Source organism: Takifugu flavidus, chromosome 15 (genome assembly GCF_003711565.1).
Source record: "Takifugu flavidus isolate HTHZ2018 chromosome 15, ASM371156v2, whole genome shotgun sequence".
NCBI lineage: Eukaryota > Metazoa > Chordata > Actinopteri > Tetraodontiformes > Tetraodontidae > Takifugu > Takifugu flavidus.
In genome coordinates, this window is record NC_079534.1 from 9,947,449 (window position 1) to 9,970,374 (window position 22,926).

The 22,926-nt window shown below is 43.2% G+C and overlaps 2 protein-coding genes across 4 annotated transcripts in view; one reads left to right on the forward strand and one right to left on the reverse strand.

Annotated features, from left to right (window-relative positions):
• Positions 1-1,787, reverse strand: part of ak5 (adenylate kinase 5) — a 42,275-nt gene extending 40,488 nt beyond the window's left edge. The window contains exon 1 of the mRNA XM_057056674.1: positions 1,489-1,787. Coding sequence (XP_056912654.1) covers positions 1,489-1,548 — 60 coding nt within the window. The 5' untranslated portion in view covers positions 1,549-1,787. The remainder of the gene's footprint in view (positions 1-1,488) is intronic.
• Positions 1,788-3,095: 1,308 nt separating this feature from the next.
• Positions 3,096-20,981, forward strand: pigk (phosphatidylinositol glycan anchor biosynthesis, class K). 3 transcript variants are annotated; one of them, XM_057056235.1, is made up of 12 exons: positions 3,096-3,227; positions 3,388-3,441; positions 3,541-3,632; positions 4,288-4,423; positions 5,083-5,194; positions 5,747-5,843; positions 9,736-9,853; positions 10,653-10,763; positions 12,130-12,302; positions 14,011-14,080; positions 20,356-20,483; positions 20,754-20,981. In XM_057056235.1, the coding sequence occupies exons 1-11, from the start codon at positions 3,162-3,164 to the stop codon at positions 20,470-20,472; spliced, it is 1,146 nt and encodes a 381-aa protein (XP_056912215.1). In that variant the 5' UTR covers positions 3,096-3,161; the 3' UTR covers positions 20,473-20,483; positions 20,754-20,981. The 3 variants fall into 3 exon arrangements, with proteins under 3 accessions (XP_056912215.1, XP_056912216.1, XP_056912214.1); XM_057056236.1 differs by having other exon boundaries at positions 20,757-20,981; XM_057056234.1 differs by having other exon boundaries at positions 20,356-20,981.
• Positions 20,982-22,926: the final 1,945 nt, after the last annotated feature.

The window sequence follows — 22,926 nt, forward strand, 5'->3', positions numbered from 1 at the left end:
TTTTACAGGAACTGTTCCTCTCATTTGGCCCTCTCCATGATTGTGTCTCTGCTGTGGAGGTAGGACCCCCCCCCCAGCAACCTCAGGAGTTTCACGAGTAATTGTGTAATTGCTGCTAGGCTCATGCGATTCTTCAGCTAGGTTCCACATAATGTTGTGCTCTAGGTTTAGCCAATCGGTGCCAAGTAAACCTCAAGCCCGGATCAAAAGTCTTTCAGGGCCAATCTAATTACCTATCCTGGAGCATAGACTTTTTTAGGCCCAGTAAAAGTTCCTCTAAATGGCCATTTGGTGGAGCTTCCTGCAGTGACACGCACCAATGGCTGCAGCCCCATAAAATTACTCTAATCTTCCTGCAGTGGTAACACACCAATAAATGGTTTTCTTTTGTTTGTCTTACCATTCTAAAGAATAGTGTAGTCAGCAGGGCCCAGAAAAGAACCTGGTTCCCTTCAGCTCCCACTCTGGGCTTTTAACGAGGTCCTTCTGCTTAAAGTGTTCAAATTTAGGAGACTACTTCCTTTTACCCAATTAGCCAATGAGCATGTTGAAAACTGGAGGCTTTCCACAAAATACAGCTGGGTATTAAAACTAGACAGTTTTAATCACTTGATTCCAGAGTGTGTTGGAAGGTGTTGCTTAGAGGGCTCCAAAGAATTTCTCGGGTTTTATTTGTAAGTTGGTGTCACATTGTTGGATTTCCAGCACTCAACAATAAACATCTCTAAGTTCTCCAGATGATTTTTATGTATTTTATTCTATGTCAAAACTGGATAGTAAACAAAATGTTTGTTTTCCTCGAGTCTGCACTCCAGATTTAAGCTGAACTGTCTCATTACTGGTTACACAATACTACCAAATAAAAAGAACCCTTCATTCTTTTAGTGACATATTCAGTGACTGTTCATCACATTTGATGTATTACACTCAGGATTTAGTTTAATTACTGTAGATCAATAGATCATTGTCAGTGACCTGGATGGAAGTTCAGTCAAGGTTTTCTTTATATTTTTTTTCTTTATTATTTTTTTGGGAGAAACTATTTAGAGAGATGTTGGGATGTTTTCTATATCCCGCAGAGTTTTGGACCATTCCAAGATTTTCATGTTTGGACATATTGGGACAAGAAAAACAGAGCTGCCTGTCATCGTTCAAAAACCTGTCATCATTCAAAAACCAAGTTATGTAAAACAGGAACGGACATTGAAATGCGTTAATCTGATATTAGCATAGTCGCAAATTTGAATGCATTAATAAAGGAACAGAATTATTCATGGTATTTAAAACGGTGGGCTTTTAACTGCTGAGAGTTGCTTCACCTAGCTGAGCGCAGTCGCATATATCATCTGCCATAAGATGTAGTCAATGAGACGCGACATGGACACCCGTTTTACCAAGAGAAACATGCTTTGGTAGATATATATTTTGGAAAAAAGAAAGAAAAATCACAAGAGATTTCTCACAAAAGGGGGCGCATACATCTCTCACCTCAAAGAGTTGGGGGATCTCCCGCCGCGCAAGGTACTCCTTCGCATCGCTGGTATTCATCTCCGCTCAGATTTCCTCTGAAATCACGATATGTCGACGGCGGGTGTGTTTGCTGTGGCAAGTAGAGTTATTATCAGAGGATCGGATCAGTGTAGACTACTGTCTTCAGCGCATTTTGCCTCGTCAACAGACTTAAGCATCGAATTCCTGCAGGCGGTGTCGCCTTGACACCCTCCTGATGTGTGGCTTGTTCGGCTTCCCTCCTCCAGCACACCGTTTCGAGCACGCACCATGTGCGTTGGCACAGTGGGTGTGCCACGTACGGGCGGCAATAACCATAAATCATAGCCTAACTCTCTCAAGAATTATTGGCAGTTGCCTGGTGAATTGATTTGATGTATTTTACCTTGTTTTTTAGAGTGTTTGAGTTGTGGCAGAAACTCAGTAGAGTCTTTTTAAACACACATTTCAGAGTCAGGGCTACACATATTTAGAAACCACTTCAACTTTAAAATGTATCATAACACAAGTCCGAATTAGGGAAGAAATAGCCATTTCCAGGAATGGATGACAATTCATAGAACTTCCATGTGTTCCATTTACATTATAACGAGGAAAATTGAAGAGCTATTCATTGTTTTTTCCTCCTTAATAAATAAGGCTTGAAAAATTAAAGGTATTTTGTCAGTCACAGGATCATCTCAGAAAAAAAAGATTAATTCATATCTGGAACACAGATTACTCATTTGCTTTAGTCTGCATTTCACACAATTAAAGGTCAGTTTGATTTCCTGGTTTGATTTGATTCTTACACGTGATATGCCCATGATATCCTGTGGAGAACTGGACAGGCTTGTTGGGCATATCACCAAACCACTGTAAATTTAGGTGCAGTACCAGTGTGGCTATGTAAAAGAGATAGAATGCTGTGTGTATCCAGAGAAAATACAATCAGGTTTAAATTTAGGTTCTTTTCATTTTCTTTTTTTAAAGGAGGTATGGCCTAAGAAGTAGTATTTTGATATTTTGGCCTCATAGCCTCACTTAGCTGTAGTATCAGACTGAAAAATTATTGGACATCTGAACTTTGTCATCCATTTTCCCTCAGGTTTAGAAGTGTGGCAGATTTCCCTGCATTCAACTGTCTTATAAAAATTCGTTTTTGTTACGCAGCTTACTCTTAACAATGGCTAATTATAATTGTTTTATTGTATTAAATTTAAGTTTTTATTTCACATTGCTGGCTTTTTTGCTATCTACAATATAAACACATGCAATGACCATTAGATTTTTCACTTGTCTTCTAAAAATGTTTTATTATTTGACAATGTTTTTATCGTTTGATATTTTGTTACATTAATATGGAATTTTGTTGAACGTTTTAGCCACTTAATCTAGGTTTACCTATTACTACTAACCTACATTTATTAGAATATAGGATATGGTCAGCTTTTTTTTTTTACTAAGAATTCTATGAGATTGTTATTTGATTATCTTTTAATCACTTTGTCAAAAAATATATATTTTTAAATAGTTTCACCCTCTTTAGATTTGACGTCACATCCGTTTCTTTATTCGTACTTTACTTTGAAAGGTTAGCTGCCGGAAATACAGTCAGGCGACCGCCCGGTATTTCACTTCCGTATTACCCTCTGTGTCAGCACAGGCTCAAAATGAAAACAGCAACTTTATTGTGTATTTATTTCACATGCGTATTGGTGAATAGCATTAACATTGAGGTGAGATAGTTTTTATGCATTCTGTTATTCTTTTCTTTCTTGCTCTTTATGTTGAATTTTCTGTGAATACACAATGGTTCCAGGTTAGCTTCCTTGGATGTCCTGCTAGCTATTTTGGGGAAATAACACATTACGTATATTTTCTTCTCACACTTTTCAGGATAATGCAAGACAGATTTTCAGCAGCGGCCATACGAACAACTGGGCTGTGCTGGTAAGTACTAAATTAATTTTTATCTCAATGACTTCTGATATCAGGGTATATGCTTGTTATTATTCTAATAGAGCTGTCATGTCTTTGTCTGACACTTAGGTGTGCACATCCAGATTTTGGTTCAACTACCGTCATGTGGCCAATACCCTTTCTGTGTATAGAAGTGTGAAGAGACTAGGAATACCTGATAGGTAACAATGCTTCCAAAAAGGAAAAGAAACGAGTATACCCATCAGACCTCGATGAATGAATTTTTCAGTTTTTTTTTTTTTTTTTAATTAACAAGCTTTTGTGTGATGTGTCAAGAACAGTGGTCGGTGGAAACTGAAACAAGTAGTTGATCTCAAGTCTGTGTCTGTATTGGGTTACACTGGAATTACCAGCACCTATTGCCTCCTAAGTGTTTAATTGGTTTCAACATCAATGTTATCAATGCAATTGCCAGCATACTCTGGCACTTTGAGGCTGCCTATTGTCCTGCAGATGCAGCAATCCAGGACCCACCTTCATTAGGTGTGACATGTGGTCGTACTACCAGCAGTTACAAGAACACTGGAAGAAACTGATAGCATGTGTTGATCTCCTTTTTACATCTCTGCTGCACCTATTGACAGTTGCATGGTGTTTTGATAGGCTATCAACTCAGTGCTAGAGACCCATTATGGATTCTCTTGATTTTATGATTTCTCCTTGTGGTGGTGGTCCTTGTGGTCCTTGAGTACTCAGAAAGGGAAATTATTATTATTATTATCATTTTTGTGTTTATTTTTTTTGTTGTTGTTATTACAACTACTGCTACTAATAATAATGATAATAATTTTGTCCTCTGTCATCTTCTTGTTCCAGCCACATAGTTCTTATGCTGGCTGATGACATGGCTTGTAACCACAGAAATCCTAAGCCTGCTACAGTGTTCAGCCATAAGAACATGGAGCTGAATGTGTATGGTGATGATGTTGAAGTGGACTATCGAGGATATGAGGTTGGTGCAAAGCAGCAAAAGAAACTTTTGCTGAGGTAATCTATTTAAAGCACAGGTTAGAGCACACTCTAAAAATACTAAATAAAAAGTGTTGTATGCAGAGGGGGAGCCGTCGACTTAAACAATAGGAAAACAAAGGATCCATATCCCAGTTCTGAAATGTTCTGTGTGTACAATTACACATATTACGAACCAAAGTCCTACAACCATGACCTTGCTATCTCCCCGGAGAGCAGGGAGACAACGAGGAGAGGGATTGAACTGGAGAGTAGGACAGGTATTGGTTAAATTAGCAGTGGATAACCTATATATCTATCAGAATAGCATAAAAATTACTACCGAAGGCTCTAGACAGTTTTGTGTGATAGGTTCTTGGGAAAAGTGTGGCCTTGGCCAGAGCTGAGGAGAGTATGTGCTGCAGGGATGTAGCGTCTGCTTGTTTGTCACACTGAAAATGTTAAAGATTTCAAAACATTTAATAATTCAACAAGGTTTTAAATTCTGTCCTGCAGTAAAAAAAAATCCTAAATAGTTAAATCATGACTTAAATGTGATTAACAGCTGAGTTCTAATTTACCATGCAGAGATTTTAAGAGCTAGAGAATTGTTTTAACAAGTTATGGAGATCTGTGTTATTTTGTGTCCTGACCATATTTTAGGTAACTGTTGAGAACTTCCTGCGTGTTTTGACTGGAAGGCTGCCGCCCAGCACTCCACGTTCTAAACGACTCCTCTCTGATGACCGGAGCAACATACTAATATATCTTACAGGTAGTTGGGAGCCAAATTCTGCTAAACATAACATAATTTAACTGAATCCTTAGAGATTTTGTGACAGACTTCTATGTGTTTACACTCTGTTAAGGAGCACATGTAGTACTGTGATTAAAGGCGACAACAGCTTTAGAAGCCCCATCTAATGGGACATTACAGTTTGTTGGTGCACTAGCTCTTGGAAGATGCTCTTTTCATCAGGCCATTAACACCTGTTGGTTCCATCTGCTCCATGAGTTTGTTTTTTCCCTGGAAAAAGGGAAAAGGAAGGTGGGAAATGTAATATTTTAGAAAATTAGTTTTTAAACATCATCCATTCGCTGCACTCTGTTTCCATTATAGTTAGTCACATTTAATTTTATTAACTTGTTTTTATTAATACCGGTATGTCTATATTGATATTTATTTTCACCTTTGAAAGAAAACTGATAAAAAGAGGTAAGTAACTGAGCCTGGTGTTTTTTTTATGCTTTTCAGTCTAGTTTGAGTAGTTTTTATCAAAATATAATTTTCCGTCTCGAGTTACAGTTATTTACATTTGTTTCTCAGGTCATGGTGGGAATGGCTTTCTAAAATTCCAGGATTCTGAAGAAATCAGTAATGTGGAATTGGCTGATGCTTTTGAGCAGATGTGGCAGAAAAGAAGGTAAACAGATTTGAAATTTCATTAAATATTGTTCTACTCTTCTACTGCTTCTTTTTTGCTTGACTGCAGATTATTAACAACGTTTTACATTTCTACAAAAAATTCCAACTGTTGGGAAAGATATCCAGTACAAAGCAGTCTCACTTGTCATTTTGCTAGGGCCATAGATAGATTATCTGCAATCAAAAGAGCAATATTGATGTTTCTGTCCCTACAATGGTGTTGAAACTACTTTGAATTTGACTTGCTTTAATTTTTTTGTTGCTTAACCATATACCGTAATTTCCGGAATATAGAGCGCACCTGATTATAAGCCGCATAATCTAATTTTAGAAAGAAAATCAATTTTGTACTTATACAAGCCACACTGGATTTTAAGCCGCAGGTATCCCACGTAGTAATATGAAAAATTAGATCGAAAACATTCAGTACCGGTATATGTTTTTATTACCGTAAGAGACGAGTCACTGACAAACAGACAGGTAAGAAACAACAGCCACTCTTTTCACTTGTATGTTGATACAGAGACCTGTATAAACACCCCATATATGGCACCCCATACTGTCAGAGGGACACAGTCGAATGCCTTCTCCAAATCCACAACACACATGGTTGGGCAAACTCCCATGCACCCTCGAAGACCCTGCTGAGGGTGTAGAGCTGGTCCACTGTTCCACGCCCAGGACGAAAACCACATTGCTCCTCCTGAATCCGAGGTTCGACTATCCGGCGGACCCTCCTCTCCAGTACCCCTGAATAGACCTTACCAGGGAGGCTGAGGAGTGTGATCCCCCTATAATTGGAACACATCCTCCGGTTCCCCTTCTTAAAAAGAGGGACTACCACCCCGGTCGACCAATCCAGCGGCACCACCCCTGATGTCCACGCAATGTTGCAGAGTCGAGTCAGCCACGACAGCCCTACAACATCCAGAGCCTTAAGGAACTCTGGGCGGATCTCATCCACCCCCAGGGCCTTGCCACCGAGGAGTTTTTTGACTACCTCAGCAACTTCAGCCCCGGAGATATGAGAGCCTATCCCCAGGTCCCCAGGCCCTGCTTCCTCATTGGAAGGCACGTTGGTGGGATTGAGGAGGTCCTCAAAGTATTCCCTCCACCGATCCACAACATCCCGAGTTGAGGTCAGCAGCACACCATCACCACTATACACAGCGTTGACAATGCACTGCTTCCCCTTCCTCAGACGCCGAATGGTGGTCCAGAACCTTTTCGAGGCCGTCCGAAAGTCGTTCTCCATGGCCTCACCGAACTCTTCCCATGCCCAGGTCTTTGCCTCGGCAACCGCCGTAGCTGCACTCCGCTTGGCCTGCCAGTACCTATCTGCTGCCTCAGGAGTCCCACAGGCCAATAAGGCCCGATACGACTCCTCCTTCAGCCTGACGGCATCCCTCACCACTGGTGTCCACCAGCGGGTTCGGGCATTGCCGCCACGACAGGCACCAACCACCTTGCGGCCACAGCACCGGTCAGCCGCCTCAACAATGGAGGCACGGAACATGGTCCACTCAGACTCAATGTCCCCCGCCTCCCCCGGGATATGGTCAAAGCTCTCCCGGAGGTGTGAGTTGAAGCTCCTTCTGACGGGAGACTCTGCCAGGCGTTCCCAGCAGACCCTCACAATACGTTTGGGTCTTCCAGGTCTGTCCGGCATCCCCCCCCCACCATCGGAGCCATCTCACCACCAGGTGGTGATCAGTTGACAGCTCCGCCCCTCTCTTCACCCGAGTGTACAGAACATGCGGCCACAAATCTGATTACACGACCACAAAGTTGATCATCGATCTGCGGCCTAAGGTGTCCTGTGCCAAGTGCACATGTGGACGCCTTTATGCCTGAACAAGGTGTTTGTTATGGACAATCTAAGACGAGCACCGAAGTCCAATAACAAAACACCATTCGGGTTCAGATGAGGGGGGCCGTTCTTCCCAATCACACCTCTCCAGGTCGTAATGTCGTTGCAAACGTGAGCATTGAAGTCACCCAGGAGGACGAGGGAGCCCCCAGAAGGAGCACTCTCCAGCACTCCCTCTAAGGACTCCAAAAAGGGTGGATACGCTGAACTGCTGTTTGGGCCATAGGCACAGACAACAGTCAGAATCCGTCCCCCCAGCCAAAGGCGAGGGGAGGCTACCCTCTCATCCACCACGGTAAACTCCAATATACAGGCACTGAGCTGGGGAGCAACCAGAATTGCCAACCCTGCCCGTCGCCTCTCACCATCGGCAACTCCAGAGTGGTAGAGAGTCCAACCCCTCTCGAGAAGACTGGTTCCAGAGCCCTTGCCGTGCGTCAAGGTGAGGCTGACTATATCTAGTCGGAACTTCTCAACCTCGCGCATCAGATCAGGCTCCTTTCCCACCAGAGAGGTGACATTCCATGTCCCTAGAGCCAGTTTATGCAGCCGGGGATCAGACCGCCAAGGTCCCTGCCTTCGGCCGCTACCCAACACACAATGCACCCGACCCCCTTGGCCCCTCCTGCAGGTGGTGAGCCCATGGGAAGGGGGTCCCATGTTGCCTCTTCGGACTGTGCCCGGTCGGACTCCATGGAGTCCGGCCACCAGGCGCTCGCCAACGTGCCCCACCCCCAGGCCTGGCTCCAGGAGGGGGCCCCGGTGACCCGCATCCGGGCAAGGGAAACGTAGGACCAATGTTGTTTTCCGTCATTGGGGGGGGTCTTGGGCTACACTTTGTCTGATCCCTCACCTAGGACCTGTTTGCCACGGGTGGCCCTACCAGGGGCATCAAGCCCCAGACAGCGGAGCTCCTAGGAGCATTGGGACACGCAAACCCCTCCACCACGATAAGGTGGTAGCCCAGGAGGGGAAATTTTATCATGTCAGGATTTTTTAACTTTTCTTTTAATTTAATCCGCTTAGCAACATAAACAAATATATTCTACCGGTAAATGCTTTTTTTTTTCTAACGGTGTCTGTAATGCAGCTACCTTACGTTTGTATCAGCTACACACAAATTACGTTGTTTATGCTTTTTTACTCACAAAATGAACAATCAAAAACTCCCCGATGGCCCACCTCTAAAATCTTCTATTTTTATCGCAGTGGCGATTGCTTTTGCCTTCAGTCTGATTTGTACAGCGGAAACACCGTGGCCACCTGCTCTCTGTGTGTTCACCCAGTCTTCCAGAAAGTTTTCATGCTTGGGCCACCTGCGATGTTTACATCTAAAAGCTTTTGTTGTCTTTTGCTTTGGATCTTCATGCTGGCATCTCCACCTTCTCGCCATTGATTACTGTTATGTATGCCAAGATTACGCGCGGCAGCTCAATTTCCTTCTTCAACCGCCAGTGATCGCTTTTAACCTAAAGGTCGCATCATATGCTTTTCTTCTAGTATTTTCCTTGTTGATGAGGGTTAGTAAAAATGAAAATAGCGGCTTATAGTCCGGAAAGTACGGTAATATAAAGGATTAAATAACATTATTTAGGCATTCACATTGCACGTTTTAAATAATGATTGTTGCTCAATGCTTTTATTCTTCTCCAAAGATGTTTATTATGATTATAATCCATTAAACCTGGGCTCTTCATAAAAGCTTAGTCATTTCTAGTTTAGATACGGATGTGATAATTGCAGCAAATTGACCTCCCTACATTTGCTTACCATAATTGTGAGGTTTTGTAACAACAAATGTTGAAATTATAAGTTTTGTGATAATGATTAAAAAGGCTATGTCATCTCAACTTTTTGAAATTAGTGGATGGGTTAGAGTCTAACAATGATTAGACATTGAATAAAACTGGGATCACTATACGTGGAAAGAATGGCAGAATGCTTTGTAATACTTGTTTCTATAGAGCAAATGCTTCAGAAATGTGGACTCTTAGTTGCTACTATTTGTTTGTGTATTCAGGTACAATGAGCTGCTCTTTATTATTGACACCTGCCAAGGAGCCTCCATGTATGAGAGATTCTATTCTCCAAACCTGATGGCTCTGGCCAGCAGTCAAGTTGGAGAGGACTCTCTGTCGGTGAGTTACCCTCCCAGATACAGGAGAGCCACATTCCCTTCTGTTGGTTAATTTGCCAGGCTAGAACAGTGTGTCACATGGTAGCGGAAGACCAAACTACATCTTTACACATCATCCCCACCCCGTTAATACTCAGGTAACAAAAAGTTACCCAGGTTTGTGCGGTAATTTGCTCTACCTTTAGCACTCTTGATGGAAAATTACCCTTCAATTAATCCCAATAAGAGTTGGGTTTTTTCCTTTTTTTTAACATTTTACTGTAACTCATTAAAAACAACAGAATGTCGACATATTTAAATCAAAAAGCTGCAATCAATAAATCTTTTCATTGCAGTTACCATTGCAATTAAAACATAAAGCATCTGTTTGCTTCTGTAGTTGTGCTCACCAATTAATGTGTTTTGAACTGAAAGTAGAATACAGTATACTGTATCTAAGACAAATAAGAGAGTGTTTAGCAGAGATTTTGAGGGCTGTTTCAAAACCCTAGGTTCCTGCTATGTGGCAGGTCTAAATATGTGATCTGTGTGCAATGACACTGACCCTTTCATGACCGCTGTATCCCTTTTGTGGTCACGGGGGAGGGTGCTGCAGCCTGTCCCACCTACATATGGGCAGAGGCTGGGTACACCCCTGAATTAGTGGTCAGCTCATCGCAGGGCCCTATGTGGGTATTTGGGGTTTCTAAACCTGAGCCCTGTACTACTGATGATATTATAATGATTATTATTGTTAATGTTGTCATTATTGTTGTTGTTACTGTTGTTATTATTATTATTATTTTATTCTGATATTCCAGCACCAGCCAGACTTGGCCATAGGAGTCCATTTAATGGACCGTTACACATTTTACCTCTTGGAGTTCTTGGAGGACATCCAGCCTGCTAGCAAAACCAACATGAATGATCTAGTAAGTGTGTGCGCACACATGCATTCACTCAAATCTCTTCTCTAGTATTAGAGTGCATGTGTGAACACTGACACACCAGCCCTAATCTACACTGGAAGAACATACACAATGGAAGGCAGTGAGTCATTGTCCTGTTCTTAGTTATTTATGCAGGTTAAGAGTCAGGTGCAATTTGCTTGTCAAATAATCCAGCTAGTTCAAATCAGTTTCTCTAATAGTAATGATGCATGTTGTCAATAAAATTACAGACATTCAATGATACATTGTTAAATAGAAATTATGAAAGACTCTTGTGGTATAGAAAAAGGTCTTTTTCTGTTTTTTTGGAATTAGAATGCAATAGCAGGCACAGCATGCAGGATCATTGGTGAGAGTCTGAGCATCCTATTTCTGAGTCTGATAGGGGATATGGGATCTAAAACACAATACACTTCCAACCACAGTGAAAACATTGTGTGGGAAGTACACCAAAGCGCTTTTGATTGCAGGATCACATTATGTACGTGGCTTCAAACTGAGGTGGTGGTAGAAAAAGGATTGTTAAAAATGGGAAGTGAAAGAATCAAACGGGAGCTCAAACAAGGACTTCGATGACCACTAACATAATGCTGCCGCCTAGCAAATGGCTGACAGTCTCATTATGGAGCCTTTCGACTTCTTTAATCTGGAGCACTCCTGCAGTGATGCATTGACCTAAAGCAACCTTTCTGTGAAGATTTTATTTTTATTTTGGCCATATTTAAGACCAATATTGACATTTCTGTATTTTTTGTATTTTGCCTGTACAATTCATTAGTTCTCTGTTTTTACTTGAATACATGCACTGTCTGACTCAAGAAAAGAGTCACATTACCTTTAGCTTTGATTCGTCACATGTTCGTGGTGACATTGTTGCGATAAACTTCTGCAAAGTCACATTTATTTCTCCAGAGCTGTTTTCATTTTTCACCAAGATCTTGTTTTGGTGGTGGGAGAGTCAGACTACTGAGCAAAGCCTTCTGCAGCACATCCCAAAGTTTCTCAATGGGGTTAAGGTTTGGACCCTGTGGGGGCCATGTGTGAAATAACGCCTCAAGCTCCTTGAACCACGCTTTCACAAGCTGAGCCTGATTAATCTCTTCAGCTCTTGGAATATGCTCATGCCATCAGGGGAGACAATTTTCCACTGAGGTGGGGATTCTTTTTTTTTGCCAAGCAGCATATATTCACCTCCTTTTCATGACTTTCTTCCTTTTCGTTGAATACATGAGATGCTATGGTATATATCTGATATATGCTATATACTTGGGGGTTTTTTTCATTGATGATTTCATCTGTACTACTGAATATGCATGTCATAGTTTTTGGTTGCTTTGTGTGTTCACAGTTTAAAGTGTGCCCCAAGAGCCAGTGTGTGTCCACTCCAGGCCACCGCACTGACCTTTTCCTCAGGAGTCCTGGAAGTGTCCTTATCACAGATTTCTTCGGTAGTGTTCGCAAAGTGGAGCTTACCATGGATGCGGTCAGTTTAACGGACCCTGTCAAGCAAGTGCAGCATAGGTAATGCTGATGTATTTCAATGAGATTTGTTGAGCTAGTTGTCATCTGTGAATCAATTGGCTACTTTTCAAGGTTCTACAAACCTCATCTTAATACAGCAGGGTTTTTTTTCATAATTTTCTCTTCTATACATGCAATTTAATATTTGTTGATATACATTTCTTTTAACTTCAGTTTTATTTGCAGTTTTATTTGTAGGATCTTTAAAAATCAAAAATAGTCTACAGTATTATGTATCCAATTGGTTGCAAATATCAGAATGAAAATCAAAGCCGTAATCCCAGCAATTTAGAATTATTAGTAGTTCTGCCGATGTTGTTATTTTGGGTGGATTAGAGAACTACCTGAATGATAAAACCTTCATCAAGGCCATCTTCTATGCTTATTGCTGCACGGTAAATTAATTTAATGGCGACTGCTCTGATTTTTATTACAATCAGAATGAGATCTGTGGTAATAAGGACACGTCAACACTAGGTGGCTGTAGAAAGCTGTGGAATGTGGAAAACACTTTTGTGTCTCAGATCAGACTCAACTTTGACGCCTTAACTCACTTCTAAGTACAACCGGACACTTTTCAGGGCCTGTCCAGCTGCGTCCTCAAAGTGTAAAAAGTGCTCTATATGTTGAGCCAATAGGAGTGTGGCTATGAGCGGTGAACAGCATTGCACTACACATGTCTGGTCCATAAGCTTGTTGTGCACGAAGGTCGGGAGGGATATCACACTATGATTTTGGTCTATTTTTATAGTTGGGCAACTGCCAGTAGATCTTTTTAAAACTTTAAGGTCTTGGTATGCTTGATGATACTTTTCAGCCTTTTTTTCTCATTAATTAGAAAATAAAACATGCATTTTCATCAGCAGTACTTCTGAAGTATCATTTGGATATGAGTAGAATGAATAAACATGCAGCAATGTCTTTTATTAATTATATATACTAGAAATAAACTGGGGTGAAATATATATCAGAAACTCTTTATACTATATCAAAAATATCTACATGCTGTTTTCCTCTAAAAAGTCATTTGAAAATGTCATTAATTTGAAGTGTTGTTCTACATTTTCCATTCATCTTAGTCTTTTATTATACAAAATGTTTTACAATTCCCAAGATATTTAACATCTTCTGTCCATCCATCATTCCTTCCTTCCTTCTTTCCTTCCTTCCTTCCTTCCTTTATTTATATAGTGTCTGTGACAATCAAAATTGTTTCTAGGTGCTTTACAGAATCCCAGGGCCTGACCCCCAACAAGCAACAGTGGCAAGGGAAACTCCTTTAACAGGAAGAAACCTTGAGCAGGACCAGGCTCATGTAGTGGGACCCTCCTGCTGATGGCCGGTTGGGTAGAGAGAAAGGGGGTGGGGGGACAGATAGAAGAGAGAATAGGCATAGATCATGCAAATACATTCATTATAACAAGCTGTTGATATAAGACATGAGTGGGTCAGCAGGGTCGGAGGTCAGCAGGTCAGTGCACAGCAATGAAGTTGATGATACCTGATACCATGAGGAAAACCCCATCCAATGCTACCTCTGCATGAGTGAAACAGCTCTGTAATGTTGCACATCCAGTACTGACAGCCCTTACAACTAGAGATTGCAGTCATTTTCTCTTTGCAGAGTTCTTTGTGAGAGTTCTATGCATTTTATAGAAGCTGCAGTTTGTTTAATGACCATCCATTGTGTGTCTTTCTTGCTGCCCAGCCCTGTGAATGAAGACCTTCAGATCTTCTCATACTCAGACCAGCTGCCACTGTCAGAGATCATACACCAGGTAGGAAACAAGGAAAACACCAGAATCGGTTGAAAACTTGGGTTGTTCAAATTTTAATTCCAGATAATTCAGTGTTTAGATTTCAATGTTTCTTTGCATGCCTTTAGTATAGACGGACAGACAACTCATAGTTACCGTACAGTTTTGATTTCGATTCCAAGTTTTTGGTTAGTTTTATTCCACTAACCAAAAACATGAATGCTAGGTTAAGTGATGAAACGGCTCCTCAGAGTGAGTGTGTCTTGTGTGTAATCCTGCTGCTCATCATATGACTGCTGAGAGGCTTCTGCACCGTTATCAGGGACAAATAGTGGTGTTCACACTTAATTTGGATGCAGCTTTCAGTGGGGTTAACCTTAACAAATGACCACTTATCCTCTTGAGAGCCCAGTGTGCATTAATAAAGATGGCAGTTGTCAAGTCCTGCAATATTACTCTCATGTTTTTCATTATAGGGCAATAGTAGTCATCATTTTATGAGCTTACTATCACGTAAATAAATTGCAGTCATCTTTGCCAATGGCAGGATCAAAAATTGTACATTACATTACATTCAGTTATTGTGGGGAAAAAAGTTCTAAGACGGCACATTAAACTGAATAACTTTGCAATCTTAATGACAATCAAATCAATCTTTATTTATATAGCGTCTTTTACAATCAAAATTGTTTCACAGTGCTTTTCAGAATCTCAGGGCCTAACCCCAGACAAGCAAGAGTGGCAAGGAAAAATTCCCCTTTAACAGGAAGAAACCTTGAGCTGATGGCCTGGCGGGTAGAGAGAGAGGAGAGGGGGGAGGACAGGTAAAGGATAGAATGGAGAGGAGAGGACGGGCATAGAGCACAGAAATACATACAAAAATACACTATTTATGCAAGCTGCCGGCCGAGGGGCCAGAGGTCATCATGCAGCTCCGCGAAGGCGGCGATACCTGTAAATGAATACAGAAGGGGGGGGGGGGGGGGGGAGCAGAAAAACTACACAAGAATCAGCATAACTAGTCTACTTGAGGAGGTAAAGGATAGAATGGAGATTCTAATCCTAGAGACTCTACGAACCACAAGTAGACCAGCATTCTGAGAGCGGAGCGGTCTATTGGGCTGGTAAGGTGTCACTAGCTCCTCCAGGTAGGATGGAGCTAAGCCTCTGAGGACCTTGTAGGTCAAAAGAAGGATTTGAAAAATTATTCTAAATTTAACAGGCAGCCAATGAAGAGACGTCAGTACAGGAGTAATGTGATCTCTTTTGTCAATACCTGTCAGAACTCTGGCTGCAGCATTTTGGATCACCTGGAGGCTTCTTAAGGAGTTGTTTGGACACCCTGATAATAAAGAATTACAATAGTCCAGCCTGGAAGTAACAAAAGCATGAATTAACTTTTCAGCATCATGCCGCGTCAGTAGCTTCCTAATCTTTGTGATGTTCCTCAGGTGAAAAGAGGCACTCCTAGAGACTAATTTAATGTGTGAGTTGAAGGACAGATTTTGATCAAAAGTTACTCCTAGATTCCTCACACAGAGACTAGATGTTAATGAGATACCATCTAGAGTGATCATGTGATCTAATCTATCCCTGAGAGGTTCAGGACCAAACACCGTGACCTCAGTTTTTCCTGAGTTACCTTGTAGGACCGGGGTACATAACCTGTCACTAAAGAACAATTGATCTGGTCCAGGATAGCTGCCTATCAATGGTAAAACATCTTTCAACAGGTGTGTTGGGATGGGATCTAAAAGACACGTGGTGGCCTTGGATTTCTGAATTAGCGATGACGCCTCAGAAATATATAGGGCTAAAGGAGTTAAAGGGCTCGTTGGAGAACCTGTATGTTCCCACAGTCAGCACATCTGGTGATGGTCCAGTTGTTGGGATGGCCTGGTTAGCTTTTTCTCTGATAGCTAAGGGGAGAAGGGATACGTGGATCTAAAACACTGTGACTCTTAGTTAATTTGGCCACAGTGCTGAAAAGAAACCTGAGATTGTTCCACTTAGTGCTTAGTGCCAAGAATTCCAAAGGTAAGTCTTCAGCATGCATCTCATGGGGATTTTAACAAACTAAATTTTAAATAAAAAAAATCTCCACCAATGGGCTCTTATCACTGGGGTTATTGAAGCAATAAATCATGACAGGCCCTGATATACGCTCATTAAACCATACCTAAAGAGCGTTTAAAAAGGACGAAAAAACCTGGAGCCTGGTATACTGAGCGTAAATCATGAAGTGATGTGTTGCTTTGATTAAACATCCATCCATCCATCCATCCATCCATCCTCTACCATTATCCAGGGTCGGGTCATGGGGGCAGAAGCCAAAGAAGAGAGGCCCAGACTTCCCTCTCCCCATCTACTTCTTCCAGCTCATCCGGGGGGATCCCCAGGCGTTCCCAGGCCAGTCGAGAGACATAGTCTCTCCAACATGTCCTGGGTCTTCCCGGGGCTCTTCCCGGAGGAACATGCCCTGAACACCTCACCAGGGAGTCGCCCAGGGGGCGTCCTAACTAGGTGCCCAAGCCACCTCATCTGGCTCCTCTCAACGCGGAGGAGCAGCGGCTCTACTCCAAGCTCCTCCCGGATGGCAGAGCTTCTCACTCTATCTCAAAGGGAGAGCCCAGCCACCCTACGGAGGAAGCTCATTTCAGCCGCTTGTACCCGTGATCTTGTTCTTTTGGTCATTACCCAAAGCTCATGACCATAGGTTAGGGTAGGAACCAAGATTGTCCAGTAAATCGAGAGCTTCGCCTTTTGGCTCAGCTCTCTCTTCACCACTACGGACCGGTGCAGAGTCTGCATTACTGCACCGCACTGATCCGCCTGTCAATCTCCTGCTCCATTCTTCCCTCATTTGTGAACAAGACCCTGAGGTACTTGAACTCCTCCACTTGGGGCAGGATCTCCTCCTTGACCCGGAGAAGGCACTCCACCTTTTTCCGGTTGAGAACCATGGCCTCGGATTTGGAGGTGCTGTTTTTCATCCCAGCCGCTTCACATGCGGCGGCGAACCGATCCAGTGATCATTGGAGGTCACGGGCCGATCACGCCAACAGGACCACATCATCTGCAAAGAGCAGAGACACCATCCTGAGGTCACCAAACCGGACCCCCTCAACACCATGACGGCACCTAGAAATTCTGTCCATAAAAGTTATGAACAGAATCGGTGACAAAGGGCAGCCCTGGCGGAGACCAACCCTCACTGGAAACGAGTTCGACTTACTGCCAGCAATGCGGACCAAACTCTGACACTGATCGTACAAGGAGCGGACGGCCCGTATCAGCGGGCCCGACACCCCATACTCTCGGAGGACCCCCCACAGGACCCCCAGAGGGACACGGTCTAATGCCTTCTCCATGTCCACAAAACACATATGGACTGGTTGGGCAAACTCCCATGCACCCTCGAAGACCCTGCTGAGGGTGTAGAGCTGGTCCACTATTCCACGCCCAGGACGAAAACCACATTGCTCCTCCTGAATCCGAGGTTCGACTATCCGGCGGACCCTCCTCTCCAGTACCCCTGAATAGACCTTACCAGGGAGGCTGAGGAGTGTGTTCCCCCTATAGTTGGAACACACCCTCCGGTTCCCCTTCTTAAAAAGAGGGACTACCACCCCGGTCTGCCAATCCAGTGGCACCGCCCCCGATGTCCACGCGATGTTGCGTCAAGTTAACCACGACAGCCCTACAACATCCAGAGCCTTAAGGAAGTCTGGGCGGATCTCATCCACCCCCGGGGCCTTGCCACCGAGGAGTTTTTTGACTCCCTCGGCAACTTCAGCCCCGGAGATATGAGAGCCTATCCCCAGGTCCCCAGGTCCCCAGGCCCTGCTTCCTGACTGGAAGGCGTGTTGGTGGGATTGAGGAGGTCCTCGAAGTATTACTTCCACCGATCCACAACATCCCAAGTTGAGGTCAGCAGCACACCATCACCACTATACACAGCGTTGACAGTGCACTGCTTCCCTTTCCTCATATAGTGGTCCAGAACCTTTTCGAGGCCGTCCGAAAGTCGTTCTCCATGGCCTCACCGAACTCTTCCCATGCCCGGGTCTTTGCCTCGGCAACAGCCGTAGCTGCACTCCGCTTGGCCTGCAGGTACCTATCTGCTGCCTCAGGAGTCCCACAGGCCAGTAAGGCCGACTCCTTCAGCCTGATGGCATCCCTCACCACTGGTGTCCACCAGCAGGTTCGGGCATTGCCGCCACGAGAGGCTCCAATCACCTTGCAGCCACAGCACCGGTCAGCCGCCTCAACAATGGAGGCACGGAACATGGTCCACTTGGACTCAATGTCCCCCTGCTTCCCCCGGGACAAAGCTCTCCCGGAGGTGTAAGTTGAAGCTCCTTCTGACGGGAGACTCTGCCAGGCATTTCCAGCAGACCTTCACAATACGTTTGGGTCGGCCGGGTCTGTCCGGCATCCTTCCCTACCATTGGAGCCAACTCACCACCAGGTGGTGATCAATTGACAGCTCTTCCACTCTCTTCACCAGAGTGTCCAGAACATGCGGCTGCAAATCCGATGACACAACCACAAAGTCGATCATCGATTTGCGGCCTAAGGCGTCCTGGTGCCAAGTGCACATGTGGACGCCTTTATGCCTGAACAAGGTGTTTGTTATGGACAATCTGAGATGAGTACAGAAGTCCAATAACAAAACACCATTCGGGTACAGATCAGGGGTGCCGTTCTTCCCAATCACACCTCTCCAGGTCACACTGTCGTTGCCAACATGAGCATTGAAGTCACCCAAGAGGATGAGGGAGCCCCCAGAAAAAGCACTCTCAGCACTCCCTCTAAGGACTCCAAAAAGGGTGGATACGCTGAACAACAGTCAGGATCTGTCCCCCCACCCGAAGGCGAAGGAAAGCTACCCTCTCATCCACCGGGGTAAACTCCAATATTCAGGCACTGAGCTGGGGAGCAACGAGAATTGCCACCCCTGCCCGTTGCCTCTCACCATCGGAAACTCCAGAGTGGTAGAGATTTTTCTTTTACGAATATACATACACAAAGGTGTTGACTAATCAAAGGACCCTTTAGGGGTCCTAAATCTACAATTGTTAGTTGTTGTCATCCGGGGGGATGTATCATGTAGATGTATCTATACCGGTATATCTGAAAGGGGTGAAAGGGGTGTGGTGCAGCTCGACAGATTATCATATTAAAGGCCAGCCCGACTGTGCCGTAAGTTATTTGTTTGTTGGTTTTTCCGACCCACTGGCCCACCAGGGAAAACTACCAGTACTCTTGATGCCCATCCCACTGTTGGAGAGGAGTCTTCACGTGACAGGCTGTCACTAGAAAAATCAATAGAGTAGTGAAGAGCAGATTTGTGAGGCTGTGCTGTGTAGAATCTGTTTACAAGTTCCCTATAATTGTAAGTGTTAAAGCTGATAAACACCATGCTGCTAATTGGTCCAAGAATGTCCTTATAGGACAAGTGGCCCATTTAATAGAGTGGTACGTCAGTACCACATGAAAGAGTCTTAAAAACGAAGCATTGAAACAGTGTGGATAACTTTGTGCAGTGGTTATTCAGTCTGTAGGTGAGTGGGTTGAGAAGCAGAGGGTTCTTGGTTCAGGGGGACAACTCTGTACCTCTGTTGAGGTACCATTGAGCAAGGTACTAACTTCCCCCCCAATGCTCACACAAGGCCCCTGCAACGAGCTGGTGACTCATTCAGGGTGGACCCTGCCCACATGCAGCTGCGATGTTCTCCAGCACGCTGAGACCCTGAAAGGGATAAAATGGTCAAACAAAAAAGTGCAACTTGAAAGACACTCATCAAAAACAACATGATATTTGTAGAAATGAAATTAACCTTGTAACGTCTCTGACATCCTCTCTCTCTTTAAAAGACAGTACCTAGAAATGTTGCATGTGTCACCATCTTTGTTTTAGAAAAGGAATTGGGAAAATTCCTCCACACAACACTGATGCCATATTAGCATTTAAATGTGCTTCTTCTGAGGGGTACTTGTTTAATACCTCTGAGAGTATATGATGTGGCAGTGAATGAGACAAACATTATTGCCAGCTTTGTGATTATGAGGCAGGAGATAAAGTGTGTGTGTGTGTGTGTGTGTGTGTGTGTGTGTGTGTGTGTGTTGTGTGTGTGTGTGTGTGTGTGTGTGTGTGTGTGTGCGCGCGCCTTTGTGAGCGACAGTAGTTTCCTTAAGTTTCCTTAACTGGGACAATATTTGCGGCATTTCTAACCTGCACTTGCTTTCTTCCCCATTTTCATTTCACCTTGTCTCTCCCCTCCTTTGCTCAGAAGCCCAATCAAAAAGACTGGCATCCTCCCGATGGCTTCATTCTGGGGCTGTGGACGCTAATCCTGCTGGTTTTTTTCAAGACATATGGCATGAAGCAACTGAAACACATCTTCTGAGTGCTGATATGGTGGGTATCTGAGGAAAGGATATCACAGACCATAAGCTTTTACAGTGATTTGAACTGTGTGATACAGCATTTTGTCATGATGCTGTGATTCTGAAAGATTCCACTTTTTAAAGAAGAAAAGACAAACAAAATATTATTATAAAATATCTGCCACGTTCCTGACTGTAAAAGCATTTATGGTTGCTGAGAAAGCTCAGCTCACTGCAGCATGCAAACAGACCATGAGCTACCTACCGGTAATTGTTTTGTAATTTTCCAAACTTCTTTTAGCAGCCAAATGCAGCAAGTTGCTCATCTGTGACAAAACAAGTGGACATTTGAGGCACTGTAAAGTTTTAATTTAATCATACTTATTGTATAGTACTTGTTTGTTTTTATTTAGGTGTTATGTTGAATGTTCTAAAGTTATTCTGTATTAGAATTAATTTTGTTGCAATTGAACTGAATGGAATCAGGAGATATGATTTTAGTTATTAAAGTTTTATTTTAAAAATCCCAGTTGTACCTGCTGCAGTTTGTTTACATGATGGTGTTAGCTGTCTGTTGGGAACTGGGCTGAGAAGTGGAGGGTTCTCAGTTCAAACCTCAGCGAAGTGCAAAGCACGGAAGGTATTCTAGTAGTAGTGGAAGGTGCCAGAACACCTTCAGAGCACTGCCAAGGTATTCATGAGCAAGGTACTGAACCCACAAAGTCCTGTGATTAACTGGTGACTCATCCAGGGGTGGACCCTCCCTGTGACCCCAAAAGGGATGAATCAGTTAAGAAGATGAGATGAGCGATAAAGGAAAATAATTATTTTACAAAGCAAACAAAAAAACCACCTGACCTACTGTTGGTATTTTATGTCCTTGGACAACAGTAGACAGATAACAGGTAGGTAAGTGATTTCCTGTCCCCACTCCTTCTGACAACCATTATGTGGCTTTTCTTTACATTATACTTTATGTCTTTATGTCATACACCTGTGTCGTGCAGTAGCTGTTTTAAGCTGTCCTTGCTTGCATTTGGCAGCCGATGAGAAAGACTGCATGATCTTAGAGGAAGGTCTTGTCCTCCTTTTCCTGTTTTATTGTCTATTTGGCACTGCCATTGTCCTTGGATGTTCTCTGTGCAGTTCTGGCTGCATCTCAATGTGCTTTATTTTTTACTCTCCTTCATGCAACAACTGTAAAAGACTTGGGTTGGAACTAAACTAACTTAATCATGCACACACGCACACATGCTTAAGGTGATTGAGCACAGTATCGCCTACCATGTCACCTGTTTTTGGACCATTTAGCAGCAGCATCCAGATAGTCATTAATAACATGGGGATTTCTGCTTGCTCAACCACATTAATGACATGGAGTGGATAGGAAACAACATTGTCCCATTTGAGATTCTCACTAAAAACTTTATCTTGCAGTTTTATGATTCATTCTTTTAAATGTCTTAGATGCATCAATAAAGCACAGAAATCTAGATGAGATACTTCTCTTCTACCCTGTTTCTTTTTGAAGCAAAACTGATTTTCAGTAGTAGCAACTGTAATAATTTTCTGACTTAGCCAGTAGAATTGCCAGTGTTTTAGACACAATCCTGGCCAATAAAATGGTCTTTAAGTACAGGCACCAACAGTACAGACATGATAGCTTTAGGCAGTGGACCACAACTCACAACACCATTAAAGCAGATGGCTAGCAAGGTGGTAAGACAAGAGTAAGTAAATGATTCCCTGCAGCAATGCAGTCCATACCGCAGGCTTTGTTATTATCCAGCATGTTAATGCCATCATAGAGATCAGCTGCACGAACTATCATGTCAGCAGAGACCAGTAAGTTCCTGATGGCTTCTAACAGTGTTTTGTTCTGATTACAGTTATGCTCATGCCAAAACTCAGCTATTTTCTTTGGTCTGCTTATTCCTTCCAGAAGGCAGTAGGATTGTTATTCTAGAGCTTTCTGGTATGCAAACCTGCTCTCATTATGTTTTAATTTTTAATTATTTTTTTTATTATCGTCTCCAGCAACACCCTCTGTTCATGCCTGCCTCTGACCAGAGGCTAAATTCCTCTCTAGCAGCAGCATGCTGCACCAACAAACTTATTCTTGGATAAAAGCTAAACGACTTAAAAATTCATTTCATGTTCATAGGATTCATAAAAAGTACAAACATTTAAAATTGTACATTTTTTTCCATTAGAATTATGTTCAAGCACAATGCTATCCTGTCCAGCTATCCTGACTTGAACCAGGCTCATGCTAGGATCAGATTCATCAGCACCGTAGGGGTTCTTGTGCAGAGTTTTCAGCTTGTACACATCCTGTTGGGCCCACCAGATAACATAAGATGTAACTTTCGTCCAGCAGTGTGTCCACTACCAAACATCTTGATCTATCAGTTGCAGTGTCTCCTAGCAACACACAACAGCCATTAACCCAGTTTCCTCCACAGACACGATAA